Raw genomic sequence first — 21,042 nt, 5'->3', positions numbered from 1 at the left:
CTTATAAGGTGACATCAGGTAGACGATTCAACATTTTGGGTCCCCCTGTCCTTTCAGTGAAGGACAGGGTCTTCAGTTGTATCTGCTCTACTGACAGAAATTAAATAGAAGGGAAGTGCCTTTGATTCCTTGCAGAAAGACTTGCTGCAAACGCAAGGTTAAGTTTGAACGTAATGAGATTCTTATTTAGTATCAGCAAACACTGGCTGAGGCAGAAAGGATGCCTGATGAGCCAAGGTCCTGTGGCTGCTGCTGTTGGGACCTTGTGATTCGCAGCAAACTCTTTGGCCAAAGCTGAATTTTTGATGAGCAATAGGGCTGAGTGTTTCCCCCTTGCTCTCTTATTTTTCAACCACAGAAAAGCACATAAATATGTTAGCCATAAAGGCTTTGATTTTTGTGGATCGACATGAAGCAGGATGCAGACAGCATTAGCAGAGGATTATAATGAAAAACAGTGATTCGCGACATGATACCATGTCGTGATGACAGAGGTAACCTATAATGGTCCCAAACCTTGTATGGGCCATAGACTTTTTGAAACATCTGAGGAAGACGATGGTTTCTTCACCCAGAAAAATGCACATGATGGCCACAAATGAAATTTTGCATTTGATATGAATGACTCCACGGATCTGGAGTTATTAACTAGCCCTAATTCTAGAATTAGGTTGCTGTTGTATGCGCTAGCTTGTCGAGACAGTGTCTTATGGAAGATAAAACAGATTCTCCCCATTTCATAGGTTGTGAAAAGCTTGAACCCAGAGAAAGGAAGCTGTTGTTTTCCCTACCGGAAGCACTGCAAGGTCATAATAAAGTCAGAGGCAGAGCTCAGGCCCCACTGGTGATGCTGAGTTTGTAACACGACCCATTTGGAAATGCAGAAGCCAGACCCGTGAGCAAGAAGCTGAGGAGACAAGGCTCTGCCCAATAACCCGGCTTAGCCCCGATTCCACGTTAACAGACTGTAAACCTGGGGACTCTGCGCCTCTCCGCACACCCCTGGGGTCTTGTTCTTCTGGTGCGAAGTTAGGTTACTGACCCTGAGCTAGTGAACATGTGTGCACATGAAACCCGTTGAGAAATGACAGTAAGACCTGAGCATACGAATGCTTACTGATGACGTGGCGACGATTATTTTCTCCAGATAAGGTGAATCTCAGAGCATCCCTCCTCCCTCTTTTCTCAGTGCCTTGAGGCCTGTTGCCCACAGTGAAATTGGCAAAAGGCCTTTTGTTTTCCCCGGGCTGTCACAGTCCAGAAGGGTTCTGCATCCCCCTCACTGATCTTGTCTTGTCAGCTGCTATTTGAAAACATTAAAATCTCTCTGCCGTGTGGCTCAGTAGCATTCTGCCAAAGAGCTCTTTTACAGAAACGATTTCTAGATGACTCATGAGGCCAGACAGCACATTCCTGTCATCTTCCAGCACCTGGAAAGGACATCAGTGAACTGGAGGGCTTTCTCGGAAACAGAGCCACTTGGCTGAACTAGCAGCATAGGATTATGGAGGCTGTAGTTGGTGGGAGACAGAGTGGAGGTTGATTTTTCCTCTTGAACGGCTGAAAGAACATAATGCTTACAAAGCACCACATTTCACACCAGCCGGATCATCAGCCTTTTCTTAGCTTCCATCAGGTATTTGAGTGCTGGCGATCACCAGGATTAAAATGAAAATGGTTTCTGAAAGCACGTGGGGTGCTCAGTCACCTGAAGTGTGCAGAAATCAGCATGTTCAGATTTAATTTGGAGGCATAAAATGTATTTTTCCATCAATATGGGAAGTCTCTTTTATATTAAAGCTGCCAACCTTACCTAATTTCTTATCCTGGTGATTCTGTTCGCGCAAACTGTTTCCAGAAATAACTGGTATATACATTTAGTGCAAAATGGAAGTGGATTTAAATATATTGAGAATGTAAAGCAATTTAAGGTAGCAGGAGATGGCTCAAGCCCTCCATGTTCAGATCAATATTTGTAGTGGTAGCCGATTGATGCTGTGGCAAAAGCCTTGTAATACCTTGTGAGGATACGGAGAAAACACACGGCCATATGGAATACAGAACCAGCAACCTTAAGGTTTCAAATAATACTGCTTAGAAATTAAATATACCCCAATTTCTTCTTTAGTTCCTTTTACCAGGTTCCTGAAAACAACCCTCTTTGGAGGGTTACAGGGACTCCCAGGGTGCCTGTGAAAACGTAAAAGACAGAGCAGCCAAAGATCTGCAAACAGTAGTTATTCTTCCATTTAGATTTTTCAAAGGACAATGGTAAAAGGGAAGGACATCTCGAAAGCTACAACCCATAGGACAACAGCCTACCTAGATGGTAATCCTACCACCGGGGATGCCTAGGCCTGTTGTCTCATTTTTAACTGGTCTCTCTCTCACCCCCAGAATTACCTGTTTTATTTGTATTATCTCTGGTTTATTTTTTTTTCCTGTTCCTTTATCAAATAAAGGGACTTTTTCTTACCCTCTTAATTTTAAAGTCAGGCGAGGCTACATGCCTTCAAAAGGGGAAGTCATAAAAAAAAAAAAAAGGGGGAAGTCATTAAAATTAATTTGCTTTCATTTTATAGAGATACCAAGTAATTTTTCCCACTTGAGGTAATGGGTATGAATGGAAGAGAGGTTTCCCCATCAGTTATATTAGGAGGGGGTCTGGAACTGCACAGATGGAAGGAAAGACCCCTAAATACGAGCTTTAATTGAAAGAGTTAGAGGAATGGTCACTCTTAGTTTAGAATCTGAGCTTAGCAGAGGTTGGTAAATTGTTTTTATAAAGGGCCAGATAATAAAGACTCAAGGTTACTTGTGGGCTGTGCCATCTCCTGTCTAATCTGCCCAAGTGGCAAGCCAGCAGCCATGGGTAGTTCGTAAACAAATGCTCACGGCTGTGTTCCCGTCACACTTTCCTTACAAAAATAGGTTTCGCCCACGGGTGTTAGCTTGCCAACACCTGCTTTCAGGGATATGTGGGGTGCTCTCAGGTCCCCTCCAGACCAAGGCATTTGTTAGCTGCTTCACCACTGACATCACTGCTGTAAAACTCCCCTCTCAAGGGGAGGTCAGTGTCCTCTTACAGAGAGGGTCACAAGGGTGCAGGGGCACTTGTATTTTATTACGTGGTGGCCTCACGGCCTTAGCATGGACTCTGTCCTTTGTCATTGCTATTGTTTGTAAACAGCCCTCCTGTCCTCCTGATACTTCTTGGAAACGCCTCACAGCTTCTCTGAACAGAGCACAGCACCGGTCCCTTGCTGATCAGCAGCTGGTAACATGAAGTTGTTGACTCTCGAACATCAGAACCTAAGAGAACATCAAGAGAATGGAAACGAGATTCATCCATTCTCTGTGTTGCCTTTTTTATGGGTCTTTCTGGGCTGATTTTTAAGAACGCGGGTCATTATTTATTTGAACAAGAATCCTAAGGTAATTTTTTAAAAATTGCTTTAGGTTAAAAAAATCAATCACAGAAACATTTGCAGTTCTTCCTGGGGTCTGTGTAGTGTAGAAGATCAATCTGGCATTAGTGATCTCCCTCTTTATTTGCAGAAAGTTAGGAGTAGAGCGGGGAAACCAGCTCTCTGGGTTTATGTACTTGCTCAGGACACGACTGTCAACCCTTGGTTTTCTCTCCAGGTACGTTTTTGAGAAGGTGCCACACGGCAGAAATCCAGCCACTGAGCTCCATGTTTCAAAGCCCCTTCACTGTCCTTAGCCCTCGTGGGCCTGTCCCTCCAGTTCACATACGTCTATCCTTCCTTCTAGTCCTGAGGGTGCGCTGCCTTCCACAAGTTCAGCTGGATCCTCTGCCCAAGACCCTCACCCTGGCGTTCGCGTCACAGCTAGAGAAGACATCTCCCTGCCTCACACAACCCATCCCCGAGGCTGACCTTTCTGGAGTGGACCCCAAGCTCGTGTCCAGTCTGCTGCCCTTCCAGAGAGCAGGAGTCAAGTAGGTTCTCTGGTCTTCCCCTTGGCTCACAATCATTCAGTATAGACTGGGTTCAGATGCTCCCTCTTTTAAGAACCCTCATCTCTCTTGGACATTTAGATACATCTGGGCATTAGACAGCCAGGTGTGCTGTAAGCAAAGCCTGATGATTTCAAATTCCATGAGTTAATCAGGACTCTGGATTGCAGGTGTGCAGAAACCCAACTCAGGTTCAAGAAAAGAGATTGTTTGGTGTGTGTGGAGAGCCAAGGCTCTCCAAAGATCTCATCAGAAGTCTCCGCGCTGGCGGCTCGGATTTCTCTTCAGTTTGCGTTGTTCTCAGCCTGCTGTGCTCAGGTGTGGCGGCCAGGGCTTGCGTCCATCAGTTTAGCAGACCAATGGAAGCATCTCTTACCTGGTGGGCCCCACGCTGTGGGACCTGAAATCTGGCACCGATGCCGGGACCAGTCGTTGTGGCCTGGGGGCTCGGGGTCTAACTGGTGAGACTGGGTGACAGGCCTACCCCTGGCGCCAGCTGATAGCTTCCCCCCCCCCCCCTCCAACTGAGTTACTTGAACTGAGAGTGGGAGGTGAGGGTTTTCCAAGAAAGTCAGGGTGGTCTTATAAACAAAAGAGAAGCCCATGTGGTAACCTGTCCTGTTCTCCAGAGCTTCTTGGGAGAGGCCAAATGACAGGTTTGAACTTGCCTTTTAATGAAAATACTGGCGGTCAAGGAGAGGAAAGAGGCGGTCGGGATGGCCGTCCAGAGACAGTAAGAGCTTCATCTGTCATTCGGCGTGTGGTTGGGGCTATGGCCTCGGGGGAAGGGACCCGGTGAACGGAGAGACAGCCTGCCCACAGGCCACCTGCTCCTGAGGGTTGGGAAAGGCTGTCTCTGACAGGATTGTGTTCCGCGACTTGGGCACAGTCACACCTCCCCGCCTTCCCGTGGCCCCAGCTCTGCTCACACCCTTTCCCTCAGTTTCCCTCCCAGTTCCATCTGTCTTCGATCACACGCTTTGTTATCTGTCTGCTTCTGTGTGCCAGAACCAGAGCCTGGCCAGTAGCTTCCATCTTTTCCCCTATGGCTCTAAAACGCTAGTGGTACTTGCAGTGTTTCTCAAGAACTTTCTAGTTAAATCCAGATTTTGACTTTCATTCTCTGAAGAGGAGGATTTTGGTGTTGAGGAAAAAGGGCTGTCAGTTCCATGTTGGTTTTATAAGATCTACAGTGAAAACACCCTTAAATTTAGGGAGCAAAATCTCGTTGGTATAAATCCAGTTCCTCTAATATCTAAAAGGTCCCTTTTAACAGGTGACCCAGGAAGGCAGTCATCTGCCTGAAGCCACTCAGCTTCCAGGAGTGGAACTGGAGCTGAAATCCATGTTTTGTGATGAGGAGTGCAGGACTTCTGTTATACCAGCTCTGTGTTTCTTTGTTATGGAGGCGTTTCCTGTGTTCCCATTTTTGGCCACTTTGCTCCTTGGTTGGGCTACTTCAAGGCAGGGACAAAAGGAAAGATCACGAAATTCAAGGATCTGTTCTGCTTTGAGATTGCCCGGATGGACCAAACCATAGGGACGTTGTGAATGGCTGGAGCAGGTCCTCTCCATGGCTTGTTGCTTAGGTGCCCCTGCCGCCCTGGCCGTCAGTTTTGTAAACTCAAAAGTGAGGTTAAAAAAGTGAATCTTTTCACCCTTGCCTTCCCCATCCATCTGTGTGGAGGGTTGGACCTGGAAGTAGTCCAGAAGATTTAACCAAAGCAGGTGTGGCAAGAAGAGGCCGGATCTGTCAGAGAGGTGGGGTGGCACCTCACTGGGCTCCCTTCTGTGCCACTGAAGGCATATCGTGGCCGTGGCCCCGGGGGGAGTGGAGGGGAAGCTGCTCCCCCGGTAGGCCACCGTGGCCGCTGAGGGGTAGAGCGGTGCCATGGCATGACGTGTGTTGTCTGCGTAGCCTGGGAAAGCTGGCTCTTGCCACCTGTAGGCGCGCCACTCACTTTTCCACCTTTGCTGAGCGCTGGCTTTGGAAGGGCAGGAATGCCACTTCCAGGCAACTCAGGACCATGCAGCCTGGAATGGTCGTCAGCCATACCCAGTGCCGATCAGAGGCTGGACTTGCAGCCTTGGCTCTGTGAGAAGGAAAGAAAAAGAGCTAGTTGATGGGCTTATTGGCAGTTTTCTGAGCAAATGATCAGTTTTTCCAGAATTCACATGAAAGAGGGCTGGTGTTTGGAGCAAGAGACCAGACGTCTGGCACTTGGGATCCTTTTCCCTTTTCACTGATTCATTTGTGAGTCAAGCAAGTCGTCTTTAGTGTTCATCTTGATTATTTTTCTCTTCTTCTGGAATAGTGGTTATAAGAGAAACACTTCCCCAGCACTTAGGAAGGTGCCAGGCACTGCTGTCAGTGCCTTCTTTACACGTGAACTCTGTTCAACCCTGACGACAGCCTCCGGGGCAGGGCCTTTTATTCCCATCTCACAGCTGAGGCACCGGGGGGGGTGAGATCACTCCAGCTGCAAAGCATGGACCTGGGATGCCCCCCAGGCCAGTCGGGCATCCGGAGAGTAGAAGAACGTGCCCTTCTTCCCAAGGCATCAGCAGGACTTGTCGCGCTGGAGGCCTGAGGGACCCTGAGGGCTGCTGGTGGAGGAGAAGCCGCTGAGGCTGGTGCTCCCTGGTAGACACCCTGGCACTGTCGTCCCCTCAGCCTGTCTGCTTCTGTGGTGTCCTCTGTCATGGCCTGCACCTTCTCTTTGCCCCTGTGCATAAATGTCCTCTCTGACCTCGAGAAAACCTGATTTCGATGCCACCATCTTTCTTCCCTTCCCCTCCAGGCCAACCTCTCAGGTGAACCAGGGCGCCCCTCCCAGGCCCTATTCAGGGGCGGTTTGCCAGCCTGCCCCTCTCTTACTGTCCCAGGTCTCATCTGCCCTGGGCTGAGGGGGCCGCCTCTCTTGGAAGCTTCCTCCCTTGGCTTCCGTGACCCGGTCGTCTTCTAGAGCCTCTCTGCCTTTTGACCACCGTTCCACATTGTCCCTATTTTGACTCTTCGGTGTTATTAATATTACTGTAATGTCGTCCCCTAATTGGCTCCTGTCTTCTCTCTCTGGGGGAGCAGGGCCTGTGGCGCATACTGCGGTGGCCCACATCCAGTGACGCGTATCGCTTTACATGGTGGCCTGATGGCGGGTTAGCCACCGCCCCCGATAGATGTGCCATGCCACTGTCCTCCCCTCGTCTGCTTTCAGTTTTGCAATAGCGAAGAGAGGCCGCCTGCTGCTTGCTGACGACATGGGCCTGGGGAAGACCATCCAAGCCATCTGCATTGCGGCCTATTACCAGAAGGAGTGGCCGCTCCTGGTGGTGGTACCATCATCTGTGCGCTTCACCTGGGAGCAGGTCAGTTCTCTGTCTGTGGTGATTTTCAGGAAGTGTCCTCAGCATCGAAGCAATCAGATAACAACTTGGGGATGGGCCCGGGGAGCTTTAAAAGATCCCGGGTCAGCTGAAGGAGGAAGGGAGAGGAGGTGGCCTTCTGAGGCCAGGCGCCTGGTTTTCTGAACTAGAATCAGGTTATACCTTTAGGGAAGAGGCGTTATGAGCTCAGACTTGCCTCCATCTGGCAGCAGACCCTTCCTGAGCACCTCGTGTGCCCCTGCCGCTAACACCCCTCACCTGTAGCACACTCATGTTCCAAAATGACTGCCTCCTTTATTTCCCTGAATCCTGCAGCAGCTGTGCGAGGAGACACAGTCAACGTTAACCCCACTTACAGATGACAGACCGAACCTCAGTGAGGGGAAGCAGCAGGCTCACTGGCAGTTGGAAGCATTATAGGACCTTGAAGGGGCATCTCCTGAGTGGTTGGCTCAGGGTTTGTTACCCTGCAGATGGTGGCGTGGGCAGGATGCTCACTGTCAACCAGGTACCTTTATGGCTGAGGAACCGGACGTGAACACTCTGTTAGCATTTGGCCGTGAGCTTTGTTTATCATAAATCCAGGGGTCAGAGTTGTCCTGTGAGATCAATAAACACACCTAGAAGCAAACTTGGTGGAGAGAGGAGACCTCATTCACCGTCTGTAGCTTTTCCCAGCTCTCTGCTACTCACAGCAGCTGTCTGTCGCCTCACACGTTGGCTTCTTACTAAGCCCCCACCCTAGCCACTTGTGGAGAAGAGGCGACTCTGCCTGTAGCTGGTCAGCCTGGTGCCGGGCCATGCCCTTCCAGCTAAAGAGAAAGCAAAACTGTAAAAATGTGCATCATAACAATACCTCATTTTTTTTTCCTGTCCTTGTGACCTGAATTCCGCCCCTGCCTCCAGAAGCAAACAGTTGAACACATATTTATTTGGTGTGTGTTAGGTTCCCACAGCACCCTCAGAAAATCTCAAAAAAAAAAAAAAAAATCAGGTAGTCAGTTATGAGCAGGACCGAAACTGGAGGAAGAACCAGGCCTTGCCATCACCAGAATGTGAGCCCCGGGACCCAGCCGCTGACACACGGGCACCTGGTGGCCTTGCATTGGCTCTAGGCCCTGGCTTGGGCTAGGGATGGCACGATGTCTGGAGAGAGCAGGCAATACGTACCTTTGTCATTATCAGTATCTTTGGTATCTCCCGGGATTGCTAAAAATTCCTTTATAAACTTCCTCTTGGAAAGAGTCATTCTCTCGCTGCAGAAACTTGCAGCGTCTGTTGGAGATTTGAGTCCTGAGATCCAGACACCACAGTGACTGCCAACACGCGCCTGCTTAGAGGCAGCCAGTGTCGTGTGAGTGGAAAGTGAAGGAGCGGATGGTAGGAGCGCAGTGGAGGTGATCACTGTTCGTGGGCCCAAGGGCACCAGCAAATACAGCGGATGTGGAGAGAAAGGCGCCGAGTTCGCTTCTTGGGGGGCATTCACGTTGTCCACTGAGATTGTGCCGTTGGTGGGCGGGCTGGGGTCTCAGCTGGCCGCTGCCGGCCGCATCCCCCAGGTTTCATTCTCCCCTGTCCTCCCCAGGCCTTCCTTCGGTGGCTGCCATCTCTGAGCCCGGAGCGCATCAATGTCGTGGTGACCGGCAAGGACCGCCTGACAGCTGGCTTGGTCAACATTGTCAGTTTTGACCTTCTGAGCAAGTTAGAAAAACAGCTAAAAACCCCTTTTAAAGTTGTCATCATCGTAAGTGACTTGGCAAAGTCTTTAAGTACTTCGTCTCTGGGGAAACTTTCTTCTTAAAAGCCCTGAGAACTTTCATGTCCGTGATCTCCCGGAGCCTCCCTCTGTTTCTAGGAGAATAGAAAATCACTGTCTTTATCTTGCGGGAAACCGACATTTCACTCATCTCAAATAGCAGTTCTCCATCCCGGCTGCATATTAGAATCTCCCGGGGAGCTCTTTGAAAAGTGGCATTTATAGGCCTGAGCTGGGGGTTTGCAGCCCGTCTCTCCGGCGTGAGGTCATGACTGGAGACCAGCGTGGACATCCGGTCCGCCGGCCTGGACAGCAGCGGCATGTACCTTCATCCAGTGCGCTCTTGTCCAAGTGGCTCAGGCACACAGTTCAAATAGGAAGTTTTTCTTCCCCAACCAATATAAAGACACTCCCTCCTCCCCCACCCCAAAAAAGTAGAGCTGACCCTTGACCATCATGGGTTTGAACTGCATGGGCCCACTCATAGGCAAGTTTGTTTTTTTTTTTTCAATAAATATGGCACAGTACAGTAAATGTGTTTTCCTTATGATTTTCTTCACAATTTTTCTCTAGCTTACTTTATTGGAAGAATACAGTAAGTAATCCTGTAACATACAAAATACGCATTAATTGACTAAGTTATCAGTAAGGCTGCTGGGTGAGGAGTTAAATTTTGGGGGAATCAAAAGTATGTGCAGACTTCTGACTGCACAAGATTGGGGGGCTGCGCACCCCTAGCCCCTGTGGCATCCAAGGGCCAGCTGTACTTTTCACTCTAGTTGAATTTTTTTTTTTTTTTTTTAGATTTTATTTATTCATTCACAGAGACACAGAGAGAGAGGCAGAGGAGAAGCAGGCATCATACAGAGAGAGCCTGATGTGGGACTCGATCCAGGGTCTCCAGGATCACACCCTCGGCTGCAGGCGGCGCTAAACCGCTGCGCCACCCTGGCTGCCCTTTTTTTTTTTGTTTTTTTAGTTGAATTTTGTTTTGTTTTCCTTAAGTAGGCTTTACTCAAGTTCTGCTCCCAGGTATAACAATATCTTTCATTTAACTGGCTTCCCTTCTTTTCATTACTCAAGTCGTCTGTAAGGAAAGTCCAGAGAGACCTGGTGGCAGCCAGCTGGCGGAACTCAGGCTTACAAATAAAGATTATTATTTAATTAAAATAAATAATAAACCTGGCTTACAAATAAAGATTAGGAAAAGGCATGCAGCCCCCCGACCCCTGGTACAGGTCACCAATAATAGACATTCAGGGCCACAGAGCACAGTGGATGATTTTCAGTGGAGGTTTATCCTGGTTTTTCCTCTTGGAAAAATGGGAACCCAGTGCCTTTGGATGACACGAAAGGTTCTTTATTCAGACATGTGAATTTTAAAAGCCCGTGGTATTTTTCCTTCTCTTAAAAACAGGATCCTCTGCTGACAGTGGCTTCCCAAATCCTGATGCTCAGAATGTGCAGTGCATATCTTAGCTAGAAAGGAGAGAAAGGAATGCGTTTTTGAAGAGGCCCAGAAAAGTCAACACGATTGCAGCAGAGCCTGGGGCTTTCTCAGCATGGGGCTGGCTGTAGGGGGAGGCTCGTTCATCCACGTGTCTGGCCAACCGTTGAGCACCAGCCTCACACCCTGTACAGTGCTGTGCACTGAGGGTGTGGAGGAAAGTTCACCCCGTGCTCCGAGATACCACAGTCCCACAGGACAGACAACATGTGTAGGTAATTAGAATACACGTTAGTGCTTTCACAGTTGTGTGAACCAAGTATTGGGAGCTCAGAGAAGGGAAGAAGACACAGTTGCTGGCCTCAGTGATCTAGTCTCATGACTCGGATGTGAGAACCATACCATGTTCTTATTCTTAGCGTAAGCAAACTTAAATGTTTATATGTGTCCACAGCTGGAAGGGTAATGAGTCTTTGGGGGAGTCATCTCTGGTTTGGCACAAATTCAAGTGTGCTTTGAAAAACTGTTAGTATACATGTGAAATGAAAACATGAAAAGAAGTACCCCGGGATGATGGTGATGGTTCTACAGCATGTAGGAAGAATAATGCCCTCGTTTCTTGAGTGCTCTCCTGTGTCAGGTACATTAGATGTAATTGCCCATTGTCCCAGTGGCCCCTAAGGCAGACATTATGTCCCATTTCACCACTGCGGGAACTGACGAGGAGAGTGGTGTCCCATGATTTGCCCACAGGCGCGAAGCCAGCAGGATGGGGCGTCATTGATCAAAGCTGGACTGCATCTGGCTTTGGAATTCATGTGCTTCTGTTTCTGACTCAACACTGCAACCTGCCATATGATTTTTGGCAAGCTGCTCACCACCCATGTTGGTTTGTCTTCAGTTATTTAAGAGCCTTGTCTTCTGACTTCAGAGAAACGTTATAGGAAGGAATAAAGTGTCAGCTCTAAGATGTCTAAGAGAATTCACGTGTAAGCCATTCCTTGTGGTTAGTTATAATAATGGTACATTTTAGCCCATTGGTTGAAAGGATCCATTCCCTTCCGCATCCTCTGTTCTTCCTGCTGTTTCTCACTATAAACCCTTTCCTTCCTGGCTGTCATGTGGGCTCATCGTCAGACAGGAGTACGAGTGTTACACCCTGGGTTTCCAGGAGTAGATACTCTGACATTTGTGGGTTCATCTCGCACTGCCCTCCATTGTGCTTTTGAGGTCTGTTTTGGTTCATCATAGCTGAAATGGAACGGGAGGTTTCTTACAGATCACCTCTAGAGATAGAGCCGGGATCCCCTGGGATCTCCATCGTGGGGTGGCCAATACCACTGAGTGCTGAGTTAAGTGGCAGGACTGTTCGAAGGGCTTTATGTGTGTTCTAGCCCAGTAAGACTTAGAGCAACCTGACAAGTTAGGTAGTGGTGTTTTACCCATTTTATTTATGGAGAAACTAGCACTATAGAGCCATGGTTGCTCAGGTATGGAGCAAGTAATTTGAATGTGTACCAAAATAGAAATTTCTGCCCCAGATACTAAGATTGTATTAGTTATTCATTTGGCTTTAGAAAATACGATATGGGTACCTGACTGGCTCAGTTGGTAGAGCATGTGACTCTTGATTTCAGGATTGTGAGTTTGCACCCCATGTTGGGTGTAGAGATTACTTAAAAGTAAAACTTTGGGGCACCGGGTGGCACAGTCTTGTTTTCGGCTCAGGTCTGCTCTTAGGGTCGTAAGATCGAGCCCCGCATCGGGCTCCACACTCAGCATGGAATCTGCTTGAGTTTCTCTCTCCCTCCCCTTCTGCCCTTCCCCCCTTCTTGCACACTCTTTCTTTCCCAAATAAATAAATCTTAAAAAAAGATAAAATCTTTTTTTTTTTTAAAAAAAAGAGCAGAAAATATGACATATTCTAGTTTACTTATGCTAGAATGCAGAGCTATAAATAAATCAAACTCCATGTTGTAAACCTGACAGTCGCTCTGGCATCACGCTGTGCAGACGTGAGGCGCGTCTTGCTGACCAGTAAACCACCCCTCAGCAGTTCGTTCAGTGCCACCTGAGAGGGGAGCCGGGCAGAGAGTCCCTAATCCTGCTTAGCAGTTAGAAAACTGTCCTGTAAAGATGACTCGCCCAGAATACATGGGGAAGCAGCACCAGAATCTGGGTCCTCACCAAGGCCCACAGCTGTCTCCTTGAACAAGAAACTGCTAAGGGAGGCGTCCTCAATGTGATGCCGTGCCAGGGTCAAGCTTCACATGGGCTCTGTCTCCATTCAGGATTTGGCCTTGTTCACCTGTGTCACTGTTTCTTTTCAGGATGAGTCTCACTTCCTCAAGAATATAAAGACTGCCCGCTGCCGCGCAGCCATGCCCCTCCTCAAGGTGAGTCCTGTGGAGAATAGGCTGGGAGCTTGAGCGCACTCGGCCTTGGGGTCCTGCTGTATCTTGCACAGGGTCCAGGCATTGACGTCGGCCGTTGAAGGTAGGCCTCCAGTGCCAGGCTCGTTTTTCTTTAACTTCTGCTAAGGAACTGGTGCTTGAGGCAATCATTTCTGTCTCGCAAAGATGAAGGCCTATTGAATATTGAAGGTCACAGGCTGGATGGGGACTGCCCTGTAGGTCCTCCTCGGGTTCCTGGACAAGGCAGAGGGGAGCCGCCAGCAGCATGCCCTCTGAACAGCTCAGGAGAAACCACCTGTCTTCTCAGTCACTGGTCGGGGCAGAGCTCTCATGGTGCTAAGAACCAAGGGAGATGAGCCATCCAGGCTTGGGACCAGGCCATCGGGTATCCTCAAGAAGCGTTGGGAAAGCTGAGGTGTGCCTCCGAAGCTGATGCCCTTTCCCGGGGGCCACCCTAAGCCTGTTTTGCTAACGAGAGGGTCAGCCATCCACACCCCATACTGTGATGGTCTCAACTGAGGCCTGACCGCTCTGGTTGAGCCCTGGCTTCAGAGCAGGCAGGATGTGGACATAGTGTAGCTTGGCCCACACTTCCAGCCCTCCTATCCCAGACAGTGGGAGGCCCCCAAATTTCCTTCCATTTTTCTATGGTGAGCTTTTTTTTAATATTGGGGGAAACTAGTACTATTAGGAAGTAGCTTTTTCTCTTATAACCAGATAGAAATCTCCCACAGGGGAGAATCTACTTTGGTTTATGTAGACTGAGCAAACAAAAGTATATGTTTGTCTTGTGCTTTATTAAAGCAGCCTTTGTGTTGTGCCAGCACTTTCCAACTGCAGCATTTGTTGCTTAAAAGGAAGCTTTAAATTGTACTTAAACTAGGGAAAACAAATATGCTAAATGCTGGTGAAACTTATTAACACTTGAGAAATTTTTTTCTTTTAATTTTATTTATTTATGAAAGACACAGAGAGAGGGAGAGACACAGGCAGAGGGAGAAGCAGGCTCCATGCAGGGAGCCCAATGTGGGACTGGATCCCAGGACCCTGGGGTCATGCCGGGCTGAAAGCAGATGCTCAACCTCTGAGACACCCAGGCGTCCTAACATTCGAAAATTAACTTAATTTTTCCAACTCCTCATAAAGCACAACTGTCTGCTCGTTTCAAGTTTTGTTTTGTCTTAAGAATAACAAGTAACAGGATGTGTCTTCCAAAGCAGGATTATGCCCTGTGCTCCAAACTTAAAAATCCTGATCCTCTGCTCACATTACCTATAAATATTTATGGACACACTTAAATGTTTCTTCCCAGGGCAATGACCCTTCTTTTGGGAAGCTGCAATATATTTTCTTTTGAAACATGTTAACAGATCTTTGTACTGCGGTTCTAGTATTACAGCCATACTGTAATGTCCTAATACTAGGACAAATTCCTACACAGAGTTACTGGGTCAAAATGTCACTTTTCAATGGTTGCTTCTGAAGGCCAGTGTGGCCAGGCATAACCGTCTTTATTCCCTCCCGCTTGACCCGAATCCCACAGTCCTTTCCATGAGACCCTAACTTGAAGGTTGTCAATCTCTTGCTTTAGAGCAGTGAGATATGTGTTAGGATTAAATCTGTGCCCCTGATTGCTTAGACAGAAGAAGCTTTGCAATAGATAGGCTGTATCATTACAGGTACAGTAGGAAAACTTCTTTTTAAAGAAGATGGGAAAAAAAGTTTTCTTTATTAGAGAGTGAAAAAGAGAGCATGAGCAGGGGGAGGGGCAGAGGGAGAGGGAGAAGCACGCACCCACTGAGCAGGGAGCCCGATGCAGGGCTCCCTCCCAGGACCTGATCCCCAGGACCTGGGGATTATGACCTGAGTGGAAGGCAGACACTTAACTGAGGCCACACAGGCTCCCCAGTAGGAAAGCTTCTGAGCAACCATCTTGTTCATGCAGTTGTTGCCCAGCCAGGCAAGCTGGACTACATACTTGTTTCCAAAATATATGCTTCTGGGCCAGACCTTTTAAAGCAGTATTTAAATCTTTTCTTTTTTTTTTTTTTTTTTTTTTAAAGATTTTATTTATTTAATCATGAGACACACAGAGAGAGAGAGAGAGGCAGAGACACAGGCAAAGAGAGAAGCAGGCTCCATGCAGGGAGCCCGACGCGGGACTCAATCCCAGGTCTCCAGGATCACTTCCTGGGCTGAAGGCTGCGCTAAACCACTGAGCCACCAGGGTTGCCCTGAAGCAGTATTTCTGTCTTTAGTATGGGGATATTTCAAATTGACACATTTAAGAGAAATATTTAAGCTGTTAACTAGCATAGATTACTTTGCGTTTGCTATAGGACTTGGATGAGTTAACACTTAAAGATAGGACCCACAAACAGAGCCTGCTGTTTGTGGAGGTGTCTTGAAGTCCCTCTTATCTGTAATGTTCACTTCACAGGATTCTGGACTGGTGGTAAGTTTGGAGGTGGGGCTGAGGCATTATGCACTTTCATTATGACCTTTCATCCCTCTGCTGTATTTTCATCTAGATGAGAGTCTCTCAGTCTCAGCACTACTGACTCTTTGGGCTGGGTCATTCTTTGCTGTGCAGAGCCGTCCTGTGTGTGCCGTAGGAGGTTTTGTGGCATCCCTGGCCTCTACACACTAATTGCCAGTTGATCCCACCAGTAGTGACAACCGAAATTACCTCCAGTCGTTGCCAAACATGCCCTGGGAGGGGCAGATCACTCCTCCCCATCTCTGATCAGAACCACTGATCTAGATACTCCAAGAAGGTGAATCTAAATATTTTCAGAACAAGAGGAAAATTGAAAGAAGTAAAATATGCCTTTGAAAAGCCACATAAGGGCCTAATTTAGTACCACTTGATTGTTCCTCTAACCAGCACATCTCCTAGAACTGTAGTCTCATAATTAAAATCTCGAGACACGTTCGGCAAACGTGCATGATAGGTAATTAGGTTATATCCTGCAGTGTGTGAGATAGCCACGTCAGATCGTTTCCCGGAAATGTGGGGCTCGTGAGCAGTGACAGCAGGCACACGCGGGGCGCGTGTGGCTTAGGTTGTAGAAAACATGGTGTCGTTATTCCCTGGGAAGTGTGACATCTTTCTTCCCCCACAGCACTATTGGTTTGAGTGACTAAGCAAGGTAGTTATATTTTTGATGTACACATGTGTTAAAGGAGGCAAGACAGAAAGCTAAAAGAACAAGATTCGAATCACCTTAATTCCCTTCAACAGAGAAAAACCACCGTTAACATGTCCGTTGTAGGGCAAAGTCATAATTTTTAATGACTCTAGATCCTTCTGGCAAATGGGCGCATCCCATAATTTAACCCTTACTGTTGGACATCGTTTTGCTCTTAGAGATAATTCTGCAGGTGACCATCATCATGTACTTGTACCTTGTGTACTTTGACCTGTTAGGACAAATTCCTACACAGAGTTACTGGGTCAAAATGTCACTTTTCAATGGTTGCTTCTGAAGGCCAGTGTGGCCAGGCATAACGGTCTTTATTCCCGCTTGACCCAAATCCCACAGTCCTTTCCATGAGACTCTAACTTGAAGGTTGTCAATCTCTTGCTTTAGAGCAGTGAGGTATGTGTTTGAGTTTGTCTTTGATTTATAGTGCTTTTTATTGTCAGACCAATGTTCAGTTATTTCTTTAGAGGGAAAAAGCCCTCAGAATCCCACCATCCCTCCCTAATGAATAGCAATTTCTCTTTTTCTGTGAGTAGAGTCCTTTTAATTTTTTTTTTTTTAAGATTTTACGTATTTATTCATGAGAGACACAGAGAGAGAGGCAGAGACACAGGCAGAGGGAGAAGCAGGCTTCATGCAGGGAGCCTGATGCGGGACTCGATCCCAGGACCCCAGGTTCACGACCTGAGCCGAAGGCAGACGCTCCACCACTGAACCACCCAGGTCCCCCTCCTTTTACATTTCTGTTGATTGGTTAGATGAGGTGAGAGTAGTGGCCTAAAATGTATGAGCTTTTTCCTTTTCCTTTCTCATTAAAGGAGTTTAAGTAGATGATATATTCAAAAGTGCGTATGGTGAAAAGTAACTCTCCCACCTCTGGGCCCCTGACTCCTTGATTTCTGTCCCCAAAGGTAGCCAGAGTTACCAGACTCTCGGGTTTACTCGTAAAATTTAGTCTGTGCTGAGGTAAGCATGGGTGCGTGTGTTTCTTTCCTCCCTCCCTAGAGTGTTGTACAACCACTGTTTTGCTCCTACCTTTTTTCTCATAATAGTATGTCTTAGAAATCATCCCACCTCATTTCAGATGACTCGGCCTCATTCTTACAAAGAGTATTGTATAAATCTATCGTAATAGATTTGTTCCCTTTTGATGGATTTTTAGCCAGGCTTTGGCCATGACGTATGGTACTTCGGTCTTTGAAGGTGATCTGCCCCGGCAGTGTCTGTTCCTATGACAAAATTTCTCTCAGACATCACAAAGAAATTATTTTTTTACGTTGCTCCACTATGGGTTTCTTGGGTGCCATTCTCTTTCGTTAGCCGGAGGAGTTGACTCTGAAGTGTTCAGTTTAGTGTTGATGTATCTAGTTTTATTCATTTCTGTTTTCCTAAATTGGAGGCTCTCCGAGGTGGAGGGTGACCCATAAATCCTGTGCAGTTGGGCAGGATTAAAGGCTGCATGGGTGACAGTGTTGACAGGGAGCAGGCTAAATCATTCCAGAACAGATAAAACGCTCTTCTGCCTTCTTTTCAGAGCTGGCCTTTCTCTTCCTCCATAATGCTGCCTCTGCTTTTTAAACACCCACAAATGTCCATTTTCGACGGTGTCATCACCGCTTGTCTGGACAGTATTTGGGAGAATGGGCTCTGAATTAACTCCGTCCTGTAAATACCCAACCGAGAACCTGGGAGTTATTTTCCATCACCTGATCTGTGAGCTGTCTCTGCCCAGGCTCCATCCCAGGACAACAGCGGCAATGTGGGCATTAGGTTTGGGATGATAGGGCGATTTTCTCTTACTGATAAGACTTCTCATTTTCCCCATTTCATTGAAATGGTCTTGAGCCAAGGCAAGTGATGCTACAGACGTCATTCAAGAAGCTCATTGTTATTTTAATGAGTCTGCATTAAACCGTGCAGGAAATTAGGAGCCTGGGTAATTGAACTGTGGAAAATTATAGCTGGAGAAATTCATAGCTCTCCTGTCATAATGGAATTAGGTATTGGCAATCACTGAGAGGGCAAAAGTGCATCTTGAGAGTTGTATATACTGTATATTTACAAAGAATCATTTTTCTTCCCTGTGTTGTACCTTTATTTATTTATTTTTATGAGGCAGCTTATCCATTTGAAAACCTAATTTCCTCCACTTGGTAATTTATTGCATGCCATTGCCTTATGCTCCCCTTGTTAACTCAAGGTTACAGTGGTTAACAAGGTGTTTCTAGACAACTGAGCTCCCTGGTAGGCTTCCTTCCCAGGGCCCAGGTGGATTTTTACCTCCAGGAATTTTGGGGCCATTCCGTGGCCTAATACAGTGGGAGTGTCTCCTTTATTCTCATCCTCTTTCCCACCTTAGTAAGACGTGGGTATTTCGGTCACGTCTCCTCGGGTTAACCTGGTGTCAGGCCTATGAGGAACCCGGAGTCCATCATTGGAATCCACCATTTATTTCTATCCTCTGCACTGCTGAGCAGGCTGCTGCAGACCTGGGCTGAATTTAGGGTAAATGGACATAGGTCCTGCTTTATAAAGTCCTTATTAACTGCAAAATGAGTGAAGTCAGGGAGCCCTGGGCTCAAAGCATTGTGCAGCTGAGTTAGTGACTGTCTTTTTTCCCTCCAAAGAAAATCGGGTAGAGGCTTGTGTGTGCTGGTGCCCCTGACTTTTTCTCGTGGCCATGAGAAGGGGTTGGTCCTCAGTGTCATTATCTGACCAGGGAGTTCAACTTGGATATCAGAGATTCCCTCTAGGAGAGGGTCAGAGCTGTTGCTCTCTCCACCAGTCCCACTTCCTCTTCCAATGCTGAATTCTTTGAGTTAATTCTATCTTCCTAGGGACCCTGGTTAGCTGTATAGTTTCCAGCCTACAGTGAACATTTGCTGATTGCTTACCTTGTCGCAGGCACCATGCTACAGAAGGTAAAGATGAACACAGCTCTGATCTCAAGACACTTGTAGTCTAGGAAGGGAGACGGAAAAGGTGGAATTCAGTATAACGTGCTAAGTCCTGATGTAGGGACTTGTGACAAGGGCAGCCTAGGCGGTGGTGTCCCAACTGTTTACATGAGTCACACCGTGAGGTTCTCAGAACATGCTCCTCTTCTCTGGCCACAGTACCTCTGCTTAGATTTCCCAGGTATGGGCCACACTGGAATCTGGAGTGAGACCAACCTGTAGTGTCTTTGGGAACTAGATCTCCCTGGGTTTCCAGAGGAGTAAACTGGAGAACTGCCAGCGGTCAGGGTGCCCAGGTAGTGACGGTGCTCTCAGGGGTACAACATTCCAGGGGGTGGGGCATCCAGCTCTGATCCCAGCAAGACATTTGGGATATTCCCTATGTGCTCGTCTGTGTGCTCTCAGCACCTTTGGCTCTCTGTCTTCCAGGTTGCGAAGAGAGTGATCCTGCTGTCCGGCACACCAGCCATGTCCCGGCCCGCAGAGCTCTACACCCAGATCATCGGGGTCAGGCCAACTTTCTTCCCTCAGTTTCATGCTTTTGGACTTCGCTACTGTGATGCCAAGCGGGTATTTATTCTCTTCTCTCCTTCTCTCCTCCCCACCTGGCCCTCACCCTGATTTTGACCCTTAGATTTTTGTTGCTTCTCTTTGGCCATGGTATGATCAGAAGCACACTGCCCAGGGAGCCAGATCCAGATTTTCGGCCTGCTTTGCCGCTAGTTCTGACCTTCAAATGTCCTTGAGGATAAGGACAGTCCCTCCTAGTTTCTGCGCTTATAGTGATTCCAGGGTAGTGTTTCCCAGTGAGGGGACCGTGGCTGATACATATTTGCATAGAGCTCTGAGAAGGGCACGGAGGTGAGCTAGGGAGGTGAGCTAGGGGTGGAGCTGGGGAAAAGACAACAGAGGCCTCGAAACAGGTGGAGCGGGGAATGTGATCTAGAGCTACCTCGGTGGGTTCTCAACAGTCAGAATGTCCACTCGTGACAGTGAAATGTGCCTGCTCATTAGGCCAGAAGCCTCTGACCTACAGATTATCAGTGGACATACGGTGCCAATGGGGCAGGTGCCTCTGGGGCTACAGCCTGCAAACCTTCAGTCTCCCAGAAACGGCAGAAGGAGCTTGTAAATGCAAGTGCCATTGCAGTCAAAACCTGGACTTCTAAAACCTCGATTTTTTTTAGCTGAAAAATTTATTTAATGACATGGGGAAATACAAGAGTGTTGGGAAAAAAGCAGGATGCAAAATTTTCCCCATCATTCATTCATTCATTCATTCATTCCTTCTCTCTTTCTCCCCCTCTCTCTTCCTCTGTCCCTCCCCTCTCCTGTCTTTCATATATGACTGGAAGATAACATATACCAAAATGGGTTACTTTTCTAAGTGAGAAACTTGACATTTTCCTGATGTTTAAGTTCTATCATTCACCAGTCCTCCTGGTGGGCCACTGAATCCATCAGTGTTCATCAGTCTGATCCAGCCAGCTGAGCATGGGGCACTGTCCTCCTCCAGAGAGGAGGCTCCTGAGCGGAGCCTCCATGATGTCCTCTCTCTTCTTGTCTGTGGTCGTGGCGCCCGCCAGTAGGACACCACTCCTCTGTTTGCTGGTGTGCCCGGGTCTTGGTTGGCCACGGGGGACAGAAAGCGGGAGGCCCGGTTGGCAACCTTGCTGACCAGGACGGTTGGGAGGCAGGTCGGGCTGGCTGACATCTTCTTCCCACACCCCCTAGTAGCTGAGCTCTCTCTGACCCGGGCTCTGGAACTTCCACAGTAGAAAAACTGCAAGAAGGAAAGATTTACCAATTTTTCTTTCTCATCTCTATCTTTGAAACTGCCGGGGCAATGAATTTATCTTTCAGCAGCAGGCCTTCGTCTGGCAAGGTCAGACTTCTAAA

General features: G+C 47.8%; 1 protein-coding gene across 9 annotated transcripts in view; it reads left to right on the top strand.

Annotated features, from left to right (window-relative positions):
* SMARCAL1 (SNF2 related chromatin remodeling annealing helicase 1) overlaps positions 1 to 21,042 on the top strand; it is a 62,542-nt gene that overhangs the window by 12,996 nt on the left and 28,504 nt on the right. For all 9 annotated transcript variants that reach the window (XR_011997863.1, XR_011997864.1, XM_026002194.2 and 6 more), the window contains 5 exons: positions 3,775 to 3,961; positions 7,195 to 7,345; positions 8,949 to 9,107; positions 12,897 to 12,962; positions 19,573 to 19,713. Coding sequence is in view for 7 of the 9 variants with exons in the window: in XM_026002194.2 (XP_025857979.2) it covers positions 3,775 to 3,961; positions 7,195 to 7,345; positions 8,949 to 9,107; positions 12,897 to 12,962; positions 19,573 to 19,713 (704 nt within the window). In the remaining 2 variants the exon portion in view is untranslated. The remainder of the gene's footprint in view (positions 1 to 3,774; positions 3,962 to 7,194; positions 7,346 to 8,948; positions 9,108 to 12,896; positions 12,963 to 19,572; positions 19,714 to 21,042) is intronic.

Source organism: Vulpes vulpes, chromosome 16 (genome assembly GCF_048418805.1).
Source record: "Vulpes vulpes isolate BD-2025 chromosome 16, VulVul3, whole genome shotgun sequence".
Classification (NCBI taxonomy): Eukaryota; Metazoa; Chordata; class Mammalia; order Carnivora; family Canidae; genus Vulpes; species Vulpes vulpes.
Note: the sequence above shows the minus strand (reverse complement) of the source record. Positions and strands in the feature narration are given on the sequence as shown.